Source organism: Mauremys reevesii, linkage group 1 (assembly GCF_016161935.1).
Source record: "Mauremys reevesii isolate NIE-2019 linkage group 1, ASM1616193v1, whole genome shotgun sequence".
NCBI classification, from domain to species: domain Eukaryota; kingdom Metazoa; phylum Chordata; order Testudines; family Geoemydidae; genus Mauremys; species Mauremys reevesii.
The window spans coordinates 355,737,701-355,754,264 of NC_052623.1; the positions used below are offsets into that span (position 1 = coordinate 355,737,701).

The 16,564-nt window shown below is 68.7% G+C and overlaps 1 protein-coding gene across 1 annotated transcript in view; it reads right to left on the reverse strand.

The window, feature by feature from the left end:
- The window catches only part of FLNC (filamin C), a 79,029-nt gene that overhangs the window by 16,663 nt on the left and 45,802 nt on the right, over positions 1–16,564 (reverse strand). The window contains 13 exon segments of the mRNA XM_039519975.1: positions 1,509–1,608; positions 2,081–2,179; positions 3,064–3,311; positions 4,115–4,138; positions 4,601–4,790; positions 5,270–5,426; positions 7,145–7,268; positions 8,291–8,458; positions 10,868–11,028; positions 11,658–11,820; positions 12,497–12,670; positions 13,862–14,459; positions 14,961–15,223. Of these exon segments, the coding sequence (XP_039375909.1) occupies positions 1,509–1,608; positions 2,081–2,179; positions 3,064–3,311; positions 4,115–4,138; positions 4,601–4,790; positions 5,270–5,426; positions 7,145–7,268; positions 8,291–8,458; positions 10,868–11,028; positions 11,658–11,820; positions 12,497–12,670; positions 13,862–14,459; positions 14,961–15,223 (2,469 nt within the window).

A 16,564-nucleotide genomic window follows, 5' to 3' on the forward strand; every position in this document is an offset into this window, starting at 1 on the left:
GCTCTCCCACCCCTACCCGCTCCGCCCCGAGCTCTCCCACCCCTGCTCCGCCCCGAGCTCTCCCACCCCGCCCGCTCCGCCCCGAGCTCTCCCACCTGCCCGCTCTGCCCCACCCGCTCCGCCCCGAGCTCTCCCACCCCGCCCCCTCCCCCCCTACCCACTCCGCCCCCCGAGCTCTCCCACCCCGACCCGCTCTGCCCCTACCCGCTCCGCCTCGAGCTCTCTTACCCCGCCCGCTCCGAGCTCCCCACCCCTACCCGCTCGCCCGAAGCTCCCACCACGGCCCGCTCCGCCTACCCGCTCCGCCCCGAGCTCTCCACCGCCCGCTCCGCCCGAGCTCTCCCAGCCCCTGCTCCGACCCCAAGCTCTCCCACCCCTACCCGCTCCGTCCCCGAGCCCTCCCACCCCCTGCTCCGCCCCCGAGCTCTCCCACCCCGGCCCGCTCCGCCCCCGAGCTCTCCCACCCCGCCCCGCTCCGCCCCGAGCTCCCCCACCCGGCCCGCTCTGCCCCTACCGCTCCGCCCCGAGCTCTCCACCCCGCCCGCTCTGCCCCTACCCGCTCCGCCCCCGAGCTCTCCCACCCCTACCCGCTCTGCCCCTACCCGCTCTGCCCTCGAGCTCTCCTACCCCCGCCCGCTCCCCCCCCGAGCTCTCCCACCCCGCCCGCTCTGCCCCTACCCACTCCACCCCGAGCTCTCCACCCCTACCCGCTCTGCCCCTACCCGCTCCGCCCCGAGCTCTCCACCCGGCCCGCTCCGCCCCGAGCTCTCCCACCCGGCCCGCTCCGCCCCGCCCGAGCTCTCCACCCCGCCCGCTCCGCCCCTATCCACTCCACCCCGAGCTCTCCTACCCCGCCCGCTCCGCCCCGAGCTCTCCCACCCCTACCTGCTCCGCCTCTACCCACTCCACCCGAGCTCTCCCACCCCGCCCGCTCCACCCCGAGCTCTCCCACCTCCCCACTCTGCCCCTGAGCTCTCCCACCCCTATCCACTCTGCCCCTACCCGCTCCACCCCCAAGCTCTCCCACCCCGCCCACTCCACCCCGAGCTCTCCCACCCCTACCTGCTCCATCCCCGAGCTCTCCCACCCCTACCTGCTCCGCCACTGAGCTCTCCCATCCCTGCCCGCTCCATCCCTGCCCACTCCATCCCCGAGCTCTCCCCCTGCTACTATCTCCGCAGACCCTCCCACCCCAACCCCTCCCTCCAGCCCCCTCAGCTCTCCCACCTCAACACCTGCTCCGCCCCAAGCTCTCCCACCCCTACCTGCTTCACCCCTGCTCCTACCCCCTGAACTCTCCCACTCCTACCGTCACCCCCCAACCCCCGCCAGCTTTCTACACCCCCCCCACCCTCCCTTCAACCCTCCTGAGCTCTCTCACCCCAACCCCAAACTCTTCTCCCACCCACCCACTCCACCCCCCTGATCTCTCCCTGCACAGTGCGGAACTGGGATGGAGGCCCCACGCTGCCCAGCCCTGGCTGGTGCCAGGCTCCCCCCGCCCGTACCGGTGATCTCCCCTTTCTGCACGGTGAGGGGGATGACGAGGTTGAAGGGCCGCAGCATGGAGTCCAGGCTCTCGGCGGGCGCGACGGGCTGGTCCGTGGCCTGGCGGGGGGGAGGGAGGGGGCAGAGAGAGAGAGCATTGGCATGGGAGGCAGGGTGCCCGAGGCGGAGCAGGAGAGGAGCAGAGAGCGACAGGCCCAGGGCCCCGCACGGGCCCATGGGAGACAGAGCTGCAAGAGAAGGGGGGCGTGAGGGCGCAGGTACCCCAGCTGGGTGGAGCTCATTGTGGGGGGGAATCACTGCACCCAGAGCTTGGGGGGGCCCTCATCCCGCGGCCCCTAAACCCCATGTGTGAGACAAGCATTGGCGCCGGCTCTGCATGGCCATGGTGCACTGGGCACCCGGGGGATTCGCCCATGGGCAGAAGCACGGGCACCTACGAGGGAGGGGCCGGCGGAGGCTGGTGTGTGCCCTGCTGAGGGCGAGGGGCCGAGCAATGTCCCGGGCAGAGATGGGGGAGAGGCAGCAGGATAGGGCAGAGAGAGGCAGCGGGGCCGAGAGGAGCTCCTGGTACCCAGCGTGCCGGGGAGCCGCCAGCCGGGTGCGGAGAGAAGGGCTGGTGCAACTGGAGCGAGTCGCACGGCTCCTCGACGTGGGGGATGGTCTCGCACGCCTGGCAGGAGGCAAGGAACAGGTTAATGTGGGTGGCCATGTCGGCTCCACAGCTCGTAGCCACGCTGCTGGGGGGTGCCCCACAGGATCCCACAGCCCAGGTGCAGGGGTTGCTCGCCCGGCGCCGAAATGCAGCCACCTCTGGGGTGGGACGCGGCAGCTGGCTAACAGCCCTGCAGCAACAGCGTCCAGTGAGGAAGGGTCCCCGCAGCTAAGGCAGGGCTCTCCTGCAGCACCCCGGCCGGGGGGCCTGGAACACCCAGGGTCCCCCCACGCTGAACGATGGCAGCTCGGGCAGCACAGTGCCCCCTAGTGCCACCCTGCGGCACTGACAAGGGGCGTAACAGCCCCTCCCAAACCCCCTCTCCCTGCAGCACAGCGCCCCCTAGTGCCACCCTGCGGCACTGACAAGGGGTGTACACCCCCCCAATCTCCTCTTCCTGCAGCACAGCGCCCCCTAGTGCCACCCTATGGCACTGAAAGGGGTGTACACCCCCCCAATCTCCTCTTCCTGCAGCACAGCGCCCCCTAGTGCCACCCTATGGCACTGAAAGGGGTGTACACCCCCTGCTGAGCCCCCTCGCCCTGCAGCACAGCGCCCCCTAGTGCCACCCTATGGCACTGAAAGGGGTGTACACCCCCTGCTGAGCCCCCTCGCCCTGCAGCACAGCGCCCCCTAGTGCCACCCAACGGCACTGACAAGGGGCGTACACCCCCTGCTGAGCCCTCTCTCCCTGCAGCACAGCGCCCCCTAGTGCCGCACTGGGGCCAGCGCTGACCCCGACGGTCCCAGCAGGACCTCCAGCCCCCGGGTTTCCCTGTAGGTCTCCCCGCCCGCAGCCAGCCCAGCCCGGCCCCACCAAGCTTGCTCGCCGCCAGACCCACCAGCACGTGGAAGGGGCTGTTGGGGATGAGCTCGCCCCCGAAGCGGATGGTGATGACGTATTTGCCCGGCTCGGGCGCCGTGTAGTAGATATCGAAGGTGCCGTCGTGGTTCTCCACCACGTCCACATCCAGCTCGGCCCCGTCCGGCGTGGACACCTTGCACGTCACCTTCCCTTTGCCCGCTGCCTTGGCGTCCACCGTGATCACCGTCTCCTCCCCGATCTGGATGGTGGGGCCCAGGCAGGCACCTGTGGGGCGGAGGGGTATGGTCAGCGAGGGGGGGCAGGTGCCAGGGCTGTGCCCACAGGCAGGGATGGCATCCAGCCCTGCCAGAACCAGCCCCACCCGCCCAGCCTGAGGGAGCTGAGCCTGGCTGGGGGTGTTGAGGGAGCCGTGATCCCTGCCCTCAGCCAGGGATTCAAGTCCCAGACCAGGCAGCCAACGCCCTAGGAGTCGGCTCAGACCAGCCCGCAGAGGCCCAGCCGTCCGGCCGCATTGCCCTGCTTAGCCTGCTGTGCCCAAGTGGGACTGTTCTTAATGTTTCCTCTGAATACTGGGTGGGTGCCTCAGTTTCCCCTATGCCTTTCTTAAGTCTCCAGCCTGCATAAACGGCCGACACTCTGTCTCCTGGCAACAAATGGCCGGGGCCCTGCCCCCCGCAAGGGGATGGCTAAAGGTGAACAAAGAGGTCAGGTGACTTCCTGGCCCAGGAAAGAGACAAAGGCCAGAGAGGAGGGGCGGGAGGGGGTTCAGTTTGGGGCTGGCTGGGAAGACGCAGGGAACCCCAAGTCTGGGGTCTAAGCTCCCCGCCCCCCAGAGGGACCCGGCTGAGGGGTCCTGGTTGCACCTACAAGCCCTGCCGGCTAAGAAACCCCCTGCATTACTGGCGGGCTGAGAGTGACGGGGAATCGCAGGAAGGGGGTGCAGGGCCCTGACTCCCCCACACTCCGTGACACCTGGCTGTGCAGGAATGGGGGGGGGGTCGGTCCCGGGTCCCCCCCACAGCTCCCAATGGCCAGAGCCGCCCACAGCAGCACAGAGCAGGACTCACCCAATCCATGGCCCCCAATGGACACTGCAAAAAGAGGGAGGGAAAACCTGTGAGAATGTGGCCGGCCACAGGCCTGGGGGCAGGGGCGGGGGCTGAGGGGCGGGAGTAAGGGGCAGAGGCCGGGGGCGGGGGGATGGGACTGGAGGTCGTGTGCGGCAAGTGGGGGGCCGGACGCCACATGGGGCACCAGAGGCCGGGGAGGCCGCATGGGGCGGAGGCCATGTGGGGCGGGGGCTGGAGGCCACGTAGGGCAGGGGTCAGAGGGCACATGGGAGCCTGGGGGTGGACAGGAGGCTGCTTGAGGCGGAGTCCGTGGGCTGCGGGGGCGGAGGCCAGAGGGCGCGGGGGCAGGCCAGAGAGGCCCGGGAGGCCAGAGGGCGCGTGGGGCAGAGTCCGGGGGCTGCGGGGGCGGAGGCCAGAGGGCGCGTGGGGCAGAGTCCGGGGGCTGCGGGGGCAGAGGCCAGAGGGCGCGGGGGCAGGACTCACCTGTGACCAGGCACTTGCTGGCGTCGCCGCTGGGCTGCGCCAGGGTGCGGAAGGGCGAGAAGGGGATCTCGTCGCCCCCGTACTTGATGGTGATGGTGTAGCGCCCCGTCAGGTCGGGCACGTAGGACACCGTGTAGGTGCCGTCCCCGTTGTCCCGGATGTTGGCTTTCTTGGGCTTGCCCTCGGGATCCTGCCCGGGCACAGACGGGTCACAGCCACTCAGCTCCCCAGCCCAGGGCAGCGGGCAGAGCCTGGCCTGGGCACCCCCTGCCACCCCCAAGGGGGCTAGTGCCCAGGGACGTTCCCCCATCACTGCCATGGGCTCCCAGCCCGCTACCCCCATCACCCAGCCCGGTACCCCCATCAGAGCCCTGGGCCCCAGCCCGGTACCCCATCACCCAGCCTGGTACCCCATCAGAGCCATGGGCTCCCCAAGCGTACCCCATCACCCAGCCCGGTACCCCCATCAGAGCCATGGGCTCCCCAAGCCGTACCCCCATCACCCAGCCCGGTACCCCCATCAGAGCCATGGGCTCCCCCGGTACCCCATCACCCAGCCCGGTACCCCCATCAGAGCCCTGGGCCCCCCAGCCCAGCATCCCCCTCATCAGAGCCCTGGGCCCCCCAGCCCCCACTCGCAGATCACCCCAGAGCCGTGCCAGCGCTCACCAGGATCTGCACGGTGAGCAGCCCCTCGCCGGCGTCCCGCGCGTCAATGGTGAACTCCACGGGCAGGCTGGCAGGGATGCCCGCGGCACTGAGGCCCGGCCCGCTGGCCCGCACCTTGCTGGCATCGTGAGCCGGCAGCGCCTTGATCTTAAACGGGCTGGAAGTGGACAGGCCGGAGTCAGAGCTGGGCCAGGCCAGCACCGATCCGAGGGGGCACCCGCCCCACAAGCCCGGACCCGCTCCATGCACTGGCACTTGGGGGCCCTGTCCCGAGCCCCAGGGGCACGGGCAGGATCCGGGCCCTGCTGCCGCGCTGGTACAAGGAGCCCACCGGGCTGGGCCTCTGGGTCTGGAGGGGCCCCTCACCCCCCTACGCTGGCCTGCCCAGGGAGGTGCCAGGGCCCCAGGCCCTAGCAGCCCAGCTGGCAGCCCGGAGCCGGGGCAACGTCCCAGCCCGAGCCGGAGGCTGCTGCTACCGGGGCAGGGGACGGCCATGTCGACACGGAGCCCTCAGCGGGTGGCCGGGGCACGGCTGTCTCCTATGTCTGCCCCAGGGAGCACCCAGCAGGAGGGGCGGGTTGAGGGACGGGCGCAACTCAGGGCTGCCCAGAGGATTCAGGGGCCTGGGGTCTTCGGCGGCGGGTCCCGGGGCGGAAGGACCCCCTGCCGCGGGTCTTCGGGGCACTGCGTCGGCAGGTCCCGGGGCGGAAGGACCCCCTGCCGCGGGTCTTTGGGGCACTGCGTCAGCAGGTCCCGGGGCGGAAGGACCCTCTGCCGCGGGTCTTTGGGGCACTTCGGCGGCGGGTCCCGGGGTGGAAGGACCCCCTGCCGCGGGTCTTTGGGGCACTTCGGCGGCAGGTCCCGGGGCGGAAGGACCCCCTGCCGCGGGTCTTTGGGGCACTTCGGCGGCAGGTCCCGGGGCGGAAGGACCCCCTGCGGCGGGTCTTTGGGGCACTCGCGGCAGGTCCTGGGCGGAAGGACCCCCTGCCGCGGGTCTTCGGGGCACTGCGGCGGCGGGTCCCGGGGCGGAAGGACCCCCTGCCGCGGGTCTTCAGGGCACTGCGGCGGCGGGTCCCGGGGCGGAAGGACCCCCTGCTGCGGGTCTTTGGGGCACCTCGGCGGCAGGTCCCGGGGCGGAAGGACCCCCTGCTGCGGGTCTTTGGGGCACTGCGGCGGCAGGTCCCGGGGCGGAAGGACCCCCTGCCGCGGGTCTTCGGGGCACTGCGGCGGCAGGTCCCGGGGTGGAAGGACCCCCCCACCGCCGAATTGCCGCCAAAGACCCGGAGCAGAAGGAGCTCTGGGGGCCTGGGCCCCGTGAGAGTTTTCTGGGGCCCCCGGAGCGAGTGAAAGACCCCCAGGGCCCCTGAAAAACTCTTGTGGGGGCCCCTGCGGGGCCCGGGGCAAATTGCCCCCCTTTGCCTCCCCCGGGTGGCCCTGGCGCAACCGGGCTGGGGGTCTGCATGGCAGGGCTGTTTGTGTGACAAAGCGAGACTGTTCTTATGTTTTCGCTGAAGACTGTGCCTCAGTTTCCCCATGTGTTACTGAAGTGTCTAGGTGGTAGGACAAGCGTGTGTGATCGGTGCAGAGACAGGGCAGGTGTGATGCCAACTGGCTGCCTGGGCACAGAGAATGGCCGATACTCTGTGTCCTGGCAACAGATATAAACTCCTGTGCCCCACGCTGGCTGGCTCCGTTCCCAGCAGGGCCAGAGCCCCGAGTCTGGGACTCCGGGCGGGCTAGGACTCAATCTGACCTTCTCCAGAGCCTGCCCCAGCCCCCTGCACCGGCCAGCCAGGCCCCAGGCTCCAGCGGCCATTGCACTTGGGCCTTGGGCCCCCCCCAGTAACCCCCCCACTAGCCCCCCGCCCGGCTCACCTGCGCGGCACCTCCTGCTCGGCGTACTTGACGGCCACGGTGTAGGGCCCGTCGCTGCCTGGGGTGTAGTTCACCTTGTGGGTGCCATCCCCATTGTCCCGCACGTCCACCGGCTCGGCCAGGCCTGCGGCAGAGGGGGCACAGCCCGGCGGGCTCAGTGTGGGCCACAGGGGTGCACCCCCCCCAGGTACCACCCTCTTAGAGCCCCGCTGCGGGGGCATGGGGAGGGGACCTCTAGGTAGGAGGGGCTGCCCCAAGCCCCCTCTCCCCATGAGCCATCCCATCCCCTGACACCAGCCCTACGAGCCACCCCATCCCCCACCCCATGAGAATCCCAACCCCTACGAGCCATCCCATCCCCCACCCCACGAGAATCCAATCCCCTGCCATCCCATCCCCACCCCTACGAGCCACCCCATCCCCACCCCTACGAGCCACCCCATCCCCCACCCCATGAGAATCCCAACCCCTACGAGCCACCCCATCCCCCACCCCTACAAGCCACCCCATGAGAACCCCACCCCTCTACGAGCCACCCATCCCCCACCCCCTACGAGCCACCCCATCCCCACCCCATGAGAATCCCAACCCCTACGAGCCACCCCATCCCCACCCCTACGAGCCCCCTTGAGAATCCCAACCCCTACGAGCCATCCCATCCCCACCCCATGAGAATCCCAACCCCTGAGCCATCCCATCCCCCACCCCACGAGAATCCAATCCCCCTACGAGCCATCCCATCCCCCACCCCCTACGAGCCACCTCATCCCCCACCCCATGAGAATCCCAACTCCCTACGAGCCACCCCATCCCCCACCCCTATGAGTAACCCCATCCCCCACCCCATGAGAATCCCATCCCCCTACGAGCCACCCCATCCCCACCCCTACGAGCTACCCCATCCCCACCCCATGAGAATCCCATCCCCCTGAGCCACCCCATCCCCACCCCATGAGAATCCCAACTCGCTACTAGCCATCCCATCCCCCAAACTGACCCATCCCCCACCCCAAACGAGCCCTCCCATCCCCCACCCCATGAGAATCCCATCCCCCTATGAGCCATCCCCAGAGGGTTTGATGCCCCATTCCCACCCTGGCACTGCCCGGCCGTGGGGGGCACAGCCCAGGGCTCTGCTCCAGGTACCTGAGGGCCCGAGGACCGTCACTTCCAGGGGCGCCAGCCCGGCCTTGCTGCAGTCGACGGTGAAGGTCTGGGGGACGCGGGCACGGACGCCAGCCCCCAGCCCGGGGCCCGAGCACTTCACCTTGCTGGGATCCACCACGTCCTTCACGGGCACCTGGAAGGGGCTCCCTGTGTGTGTGTGTGGGGGGGGGGCGGTTACCAACCAGGGGCAGCCGGACCCCAGCCCCCAGGGTGGGGCAGGGAGCCTGGCCTGCACTAACTTCAGAGGATGTCACCCCCGGATCGGGAACGAACCCCACACCCCAGGGGCTGCCAGCCCGGCCACGAACCACCACAGCAGCCAGCCCGGTGCCCCCCGCCCCGGAGCAGAGCCGGGGGCCCAGCCAGCCCGGTGCCCCCCGCCCCGGAGCAGAGCCGGGGGCCCAGCCAGCCCGGTGCCCCCCGCCCCGGAGCAGAGCCGGGGGCCCAGCCAGCCCGGTGCCCCCCGCCCCGGAGCAGAGCCGGGGGCCCAGCCAGCCCGGTGCCCCCCGCCCCGGAGCAGAGCCGGGGGCCCAGCCAGCCCCCCTGGGACGTTGCACTCCATATGACGTTATGAAAATGTGCTAATGAGTGTGAATATAATGTCACTGGAATATGCTTCATGCAAAAGGTCTCTTGTAAGGTATCATTGCAAAGCTTATAATCTACTGAGTGTGCTCCTCCTATTTGTATAAATGCACCACGCTTGTATCTGGGACCAGGAATATGAAATATCACTCTGAGGGCCTATTGTGACTATGCAAAGTGGGGGCCATTAATGGTGGTTTGGAATCTTGATGGCTCCCATTAACCAGGACAAGTGACTGCGGATGGCTCTGTTTGCAGGCAGCCTTCCTGTGGGTCAGGCAGGGAGACTGGAGGCTTGGGGTCTCGCAGGACATGTGACCATGTCACCCGGTGCTGGAATCCAGCTTAAACCTGGTGCTTTTCCATTCAGAAGGAGGGGTGGGGACCCAAAGACAAAGGATTCCTGCCTTGCGCCAAAGGTATATAAGGGGGTGGACCAGAGCAAAGGGTCATGAGAAATCCCCGAGCTACCACCTGAGCTGGAACAAGGGCTGGACGGGGAAGGGTTGGGCCCAGACTAGGGAGGAGGCTAGTCTGGGAAAGAAGCTCATTGGAACATCTCTGGGGTGGGATTTACCTGGAACCAGTTTCTTCATGTATTAGGCTTAGACTTGCGTGTTTTTGTTTTATTTTGCTTGGTAACTTACTTTGCTCTGTCTGTTATTACTTGGAACCACTTAATTCCTACTTTTTATACTTAATAAAATCACTTTTTACTTATTAATTAACCCACAGCGAGTAATTAATTCCTGGGGGAGCAAACAGCCGTGTGTCTCCCATGCAGTGTTATAGAGGGCGGGCCGTTTATGAGCTTTATACAGAGTAAAACAGATTTATTTGGGGTTGGGATCCCATTGGGAGCTGGGTGTCTGGGTGCTGGAGACAGGGGCACTTGCTGAGCGGTTTTCAGTTAAGTCTGCAGCTTGTGGGGACATGGTTCAGACCTGGGTCTGGGCTGCAGCAGGCCGGCGTGTCTGGCTCAACCAGGCAGGGTCCTGCAGCCCCAAGCTGCCAGGGAAAATGGGCTCAGAGGTGGTCTCAGCACATCAGGTGGCAGTTCCCAAGGGGGTGTCTGTGATCGAACCCGTCACCCCCTCTTCCCCGGACCAGAGCCACGGGCCCAGCCAGCCCGGTGCCCCCCGCTCTGGACCAGAGCCACGGGCCCAGCCAGCCCAGTGCCCCTCACCAGCTCCCGCGCTGCACCCAGCCCACCCAGACACACCCCTGGCCAGCTCCTGCCCAGCCACCCTGCTGCACTCCGTCCCAAGGTGCACATGGCAGGACGAGGATGTGACCCCAGCCCCTCAGCCCAGCTGCAACCCCAGCTCCCCCACCCAGTGACCCTATCCCCATCGCCCGGCCCGACCTGCCTGTGACTGTGATGAAGTGGGGATTTTCCCTCGTTGTGTCGTATGTGAGTCTTACTGTTTTGCATGAATGCTGTGTGTGCCTCAGTTTCCCTGTGTATTGCACCAACGTCTAGGTGGTGGGAATAAGCGCGGGTGAGCTTTGTGGGGGTTGCTGCAGCTGCCTGCATGGATGCTATGGCTGCCTCTTCGTAAGCTGACACCCAGGAGGGGGGTGCGACCAGGTGACTCTTGCCCTGGGAAGCGAGACAAAGGCCGGAGGAGGAGCAGCAGGCAGGGCAGGGGCCAGGCGGCTGGAAGCGAGTCAGTCTCGGCTGGCTTGGGGCGCAGGGGGAAGGCAGAGCCCTGGCTCTGGCTCCCCTCCCCCCAAGATGGACTTGGCTGAAAGTCACTCTGGACGGACTCGCGGGGGGAAGCGCATGGAGGGGCCGGGGATGCTGAATGCTCCGGGGCCAGACCCAGGAGGCGAAGCTGTGGGAGCTTCCTGCCCTGGAGCCAGGCTGCTCCGAGGGAGAGGAGACTCCCCCAGAGTCCTGCCTGGCTTGGTGGGGAGCAGCTCCAGAGCCTCGTCCCTCCCCCGGCCCAGTCTGGCCGTGCCCCCTACCTGGGATGGGGCGCCCCCCGAAGGTGATGTTGACGTCGTAGTCGCCGGCCGTGAAGGGGACGTACTCCACGCTGCAGCTGCCGTCCTTGTTGTCCTTGCAGGACATTTTGGCCTCCGAGGGCCCCTCAATGGCCAGGCCCAGCCCGCCAGTGCCCGCACCCCTGCCAGGAGAGCCCAGGGCCGGTCAGAGCCCCCGCCAACCACCCGGAAAGTCCAGCTCTGCCTCAGCCATGGGGGGATGGGGCCTGGTCCCCCAGTGCAGAGCTCCTAGGTCAGGGGGCTGAAGGGGGGCTCTGGCCAGGAGCAGCTGATGCCAAAGGCAGCGTAGGGGGTGATCTGCCCTGGGGAGCCCCCTCCTTGCTGCCAGCCCTCAGTTAGCTCTGGTGCGGCTGCTCTGAGCAGGGAGGGGGCCATTAGCCCCAGGCATGGCACAGCCTTGCTAGCATCCTGCTCAGCTCTTGGCTTCTTGTGGCAGGGAGTTCCACAGGCTGATCGGGGCGGAAGCATTTAGTAAGTGTCTGGCCTGGCCCTGTGCTGTTACCCAGAGTCCCCAGCCAGACCCTCTGGGGCCTGGCCATGTCCCGGCCAGCAGTGCCAGGACGGGGGCTTCCTTCCCGCAGAGCCGTGCCCGTCCCCCCTCGGGGCTTTCACCCCACAGGAGCCGCCCCCCTCACGGGAACGGGACCCGGGGAGCCACCCCCCAGCATCCGGCCCCCACCCCTGGCCTGGGCCGTGACCATGGCGGCTCCCTGGTCTCCCCTCTCCCCGGCGGATCCCGGCGGGACGGTACCTGGTCTCCACGGTGAAGCGGTTGGACTTGTTCACCAGCCCTCCCTCCAGGCCGGGGCCGTAGGCGCGCACACGGCTGGGCTCGCAGCCCTCGGCGACGGCCACGCGGAACGGGCTCTTGGGCACCGGCACCTCGTCATACGTCACCTCCACCCGGTGCAGGCCTGGGGCGCCAGACGGGGCGGGGAGGGGTCAGGAGCTGCCCCCGCCCCCCCCAGCCCCACACAGGGGTCAGGAAGCCCCCCCATGCCTGCAATGCCAACTGGGGGGCAGGGAGGCATGACAGCCCCCTGTTCCCAACGGGTGCGGTTCCCCCAGACCCCCCTGGGATTTTGGAGCTGGAGAAACCCAGCCAGGTTTGACATGGGGTCCTTCCCCTCCAACCCAGGCATCCCCATGGGGTGTAAAGGCCCCTGGGACACCCCCTGCCCCACCCCAGTGAAATCCTCCTTCAGGAACCCCCAAATCCACCACAGCCTCCCCCCGTCAGGGTCGGGCCGTGGACCCAGCCTGGCAGCTCTAACAACAGTCACAGCCTCAGGGCAGGGCAGGGCACCAGAACGCCCCCCCCCCCATGCCCGCCCGCCCAGCCCGGGGCACCTGCTCCCTATGTCCCAGCGATAAATCATCCCCCGCGGGGCTCGGCCACGGCGTCCCAGCCTTCCCAGCTCCGACCAGTTCATAGCGTGACACCCCTCTGTGTGCCTCAGTTTCCCCCTCTACGCTGGGGATAATTACCCTGACCCTGGGCCTATATGGGGGCGGGGACAGCCAGCCTAGCCCAGAGCTGGAGCTGTGGGTGGCCCTGGCTGGGAGGGGCCGGCAGGGGGGGCTCCTTACCCTCCTCGTAGGCCGTGTACTGGACGCGGTAGGTCCCGTCACCGTTGTCTGTGAGGAAGGTTTCTGTCTTGGCACCCGAGGGGTTAATGACGCGTGCCTTGAGGTGGCTGCCACCCGTCTTGGTGAGCGAGCGGGCGTCCACGGTGAACTCGGTGGTGACCTCGCGCAGGACGCCTGGCAGAGCGAGCGGGCGGTGAGCGCCAGCCTGGGGCCGCTGCTGCCCCCAGGCACTGGCCTAGGGGAGCGCTGGAGCCCGGGCTGTGCCAGCACCTTGGCCGAGGTGTCACCCGCCAGGGCATTCGGTGGAACCCGCTTCCCTGGCAATGGGCCCCGGGGGCCCCCACCCCACCCCGGAGCCCAGCAGAGCTGCACCAGCACTGGGGCAGGTCGGCCTGGCCACGCCCAGAGGGCAGGTACGGGGACATACGGGAGGGGGCTATGGGGCCAGAGGGGGGAGGTGGGCGTGTGTGGGGACGGCTAGAGGGGCATGTGGGGCAGATAGAGACAGGTGCATACAGGGCTGGAGAGAGGGACAGAGAGAGAGAGATGTGCAGGGATGGACAGACAGACAGACCGGTAGACAGGGGGTGTCTGGGGACAGACTGGTAGATAGACTGCAGGTGTCTGGGGACAGACAGACAGACAGACAGGTAGATAGGGGGTGTCTGGGGACGGACTGGTAGATAGACTGCAGGTGTCTGGGGACAGACAGACAGACAGGTAGATAGGGGGTGTCTGGGGACGGACTGGTAGATAGGGGGTGTCTGGGGATAGACTGCAGGTGTCTGGGGACAGACTGGTGGATAGGGTGTGTGTGTCTGGGGATAGCTAGACTGGGTGTCTGGGGACAGACAGACAGACAGACAGGGGGTGTCTGGGGACGGACAGACAGGTAGACAGGGGGTGTCTGGGGACAGACTGGTAGATAGACTGCAGGTGTCTGGGGACAGACAGACAGACAGGGACTGTCTGGGGACGGACAGACTGGTGGATAGGGGGTGTCTGGGGACAGACAGACCGGTAGACAGGGGGTGTCTGGGGACAGACAGACCCGTAGACAGGGGGTGTCTGGGAACAGACAGACTGGTAGATAGGGGGTGTCTGGGGACAGACTGGTGGATAGACTGCAGGTGTCTGGGGACAGACAGACAGACAGACAGGGGGTGTCTGGGGACGGACAGACAGACAGACAGACAGACAGGGGGTGTCTGGGGACAGACAGACCCGTAGACAGGGGGTGTCTGGGGACAGACAGACTGGTAGATAGGGGGTGTCTGGGGACAGACTGGTGGATGGGGGTGTGTGTCTGGGGATAGCTAGACTGGTAGACGGGGGTGACTGGGGACAGCCAGCCGGGGCCCTCACCTCGCGGCTCCACGCCGGGCCCAAAGACCTTGACGCCGCTGGTGTCGACGGCGGGCTGGACGTTGACGCGGGCGGGGAACTTGGGCACGGGGTGCCCGCCGTACTTGATGGTGATGGTGTAGGTGCCGGGGAAGGCAGGGCTGTAGGTGATGGTGTAGGTGCCGTCGCGATTGTTCTGGATCACCACCTCGGCCTTGACCCCCGCCTCGGAGACGATCTCGATGGTGAGCGCGGCCTCGCCCGCCTTGGAGCAGTCCACCAGGAAGGTGGCGGTCTCGCCCGCCGTGCCGCGCTCCAGCCCCGGCCCGCTGGCCGTCACCTTGCTGGGGTCGAAGAGCGGCTGGATGTTGGCCTTGAAGGGCGAGCCAGGGATGTGGGCCTCGGCGAAGAGGATGTTGATGGAGTACTCGCCCGGCTCCGTCGGCAGGTAGGACACGGAGCACGACCCGTCCCCGTTGTCCTGGCACTCGATCTTGGCCTCACACGGGCCCTCCACGGTCAGCCCCAGCCCGCCCGTGCCCGCGCCCTTGGTGTCGATGGCAAAGGGGGCCGGCTTGCCCACGAAGCCGCCCTCCAGGCCCGGCCCGTAGGCGCACACCTGAAACGGGAGCGGCCGCACGTCAGCTGGGCAGGAACGGCCCCGGGGGCAGCTGCCAGCGACGTCTCCTGTCCCCTCTGGCCACGGGAGGAGACTCGCTCCCGGTCGGGGTTCTGCCTCCCTGCATGGCACGGGGGGCAGACCGTGATCCCAGATCCTGCCCCAGGGAGCAGGACCCCACCAGGCCCAGCTCTCCACCCCGGCCCCTGAGCCCGGGACACTGCCTGGCATCTCCATAGCCGGGCAGCGCCCTCCTGTGTCCTGAATGCCCGCTCTCTGCCTGGCACCAATTCCTCACCGCCGTGCGCCGGACCGTGTCATCGCTCCGGTCTGGGAGAGCCGGGAGCGCAGCCCCCTGGAGTGGAGCGGGGAGCAGGGGGGCACCGTGAACACGTCCCAGCCCCAGAGCAGACCTGGCTGGCGGGGCAGCCGGGGTGACCCCCAGGGGTCACAGGGCGACAGGAGATGGTGCCTGGCCTGCAGCCAGCCCCCACCGCTCACCTTGGACGGGTCTGGCGGCATCACCCCCTCGACGGAGAAGGGGCTGCCCGGCACAGGGTGCCCGTCGTAGGCCACGTCCACCTTGTAGGGCCCTTCCTCGGGGGGCATGTACTTGACGCTGTGGATGTCGCTGGTGGTGCCGGTCTCCACCTTGCAGGGGATGGGCCGGCGGGAGGGCGAGGTGATCTTCACGTCCACCTGGCCCTGGCCCCCGGCGCCGCGGGTGTTCACCGCGAACTCCTGGTCCCGGCCCACGTCCACCTCTGCAGGGTGAGAGCGTCAGGGCAATGGAGCCGCCCCGCGGTGCCAGCCCCTCGCCCGCCACGCCCCACGGTGCCAGCCCCTCACCCGCCACGCCCTGCGGTGCCAGCCCCTCGCCCGCCACGCCCCACGGCGCCAGCCCCTCGCCCGCCACCCCCCCCGGCGCCAGCCCGTCACCCGCCACGCCCCACGGCGCCAGCCCCTCGCCCGACATGCCCTGCGGTGCCAGCCTCGCCCCACCATGGCAGTCCCTCGCCCCACATGCCCCGTGGTGCCAGCCCCTCGCCCGCCACGCCCCACCGTGCTGCTACCTCGCCCCACCATGGCAGCCCCTCGCCCGCCACACCCCACGGCGCCAGCCCCTCGCCCGACATGCCCCGCGCTGCCCGCCCCTCGACCCACCATGGCCGCCCCGCGCCCGCCACGCCCCAGGGTGCCCGCCCCGTGCCCCCCACACCCCGTGGTGCCAGCCCCTCGCCCGCCACGCCCCACCGTGCTGCTACCTCGCCCCACCATGGCAGCCCCTCACCTGTCACGCCCCGCGGTGCCAGCCCCTCGCCCACCACGCCCTGCGGTGCCAGCCCCTCGCCCCACCATGGCAGCCCCTCGCCCGCCACGCCCCATGGTGCCAGCCCCTTGCCCACCACACCCCACGGTGCCAGCCCCTCGCCCACCATGCCCCACCCTGCTGCTACCTCGCCCCACCATGGCAGCCCCTCACCTGTCACACCCCGCGGTGCCAGCCCCTCGCCCACCACGCCCTGCGGTGCCAGCCCCTTGCCTGCCACGCCCCGTGGTGCCAGCCCCTCGCCCCACCATGGCAGCCCCTCGCCCGCCACGCCCCACCCTGCTGCTACCTCACCCCACCATGGCAGCCCCTCACCTGTCACGCCCCGCGGTGCCAGTCCCTCGCCCCACCATGGCAGCCCCTCGCCCCACCATGGCAGCCCCTCGCCCGCCATGCCCCACCGTGGTGCTACCTCGCCCCACCATGGCAGCCCCTCGCCCCACCATGGCAGCCCCTCGCCCGCCACGCCCCACCGTGCTGCTATCTCGCCCCACCATGGCAGCCCCTCACCTGTCACGCCCCGCGGTGCCAGCCCCTCGCCCCACCATGGCAGCCCCTCGCCCGCCACGCCCCGCGGTGCCAGCCCCTCACCTGCCGTGCCCCATGGGGCCACCTCCTCGCCCACCGTGCCCGCCACTCGCCCAAGATGCCCCACAGAGTCACCCCCTCGCCCACTGCGCCCCACGGTGCCAGCCCCTCGCCTGCTGCACATTGCTGCTCCACCTCCATCTCGGCCCACTCCTCCCGCACCCCGACCAACTGTCGCCCTGGCCTT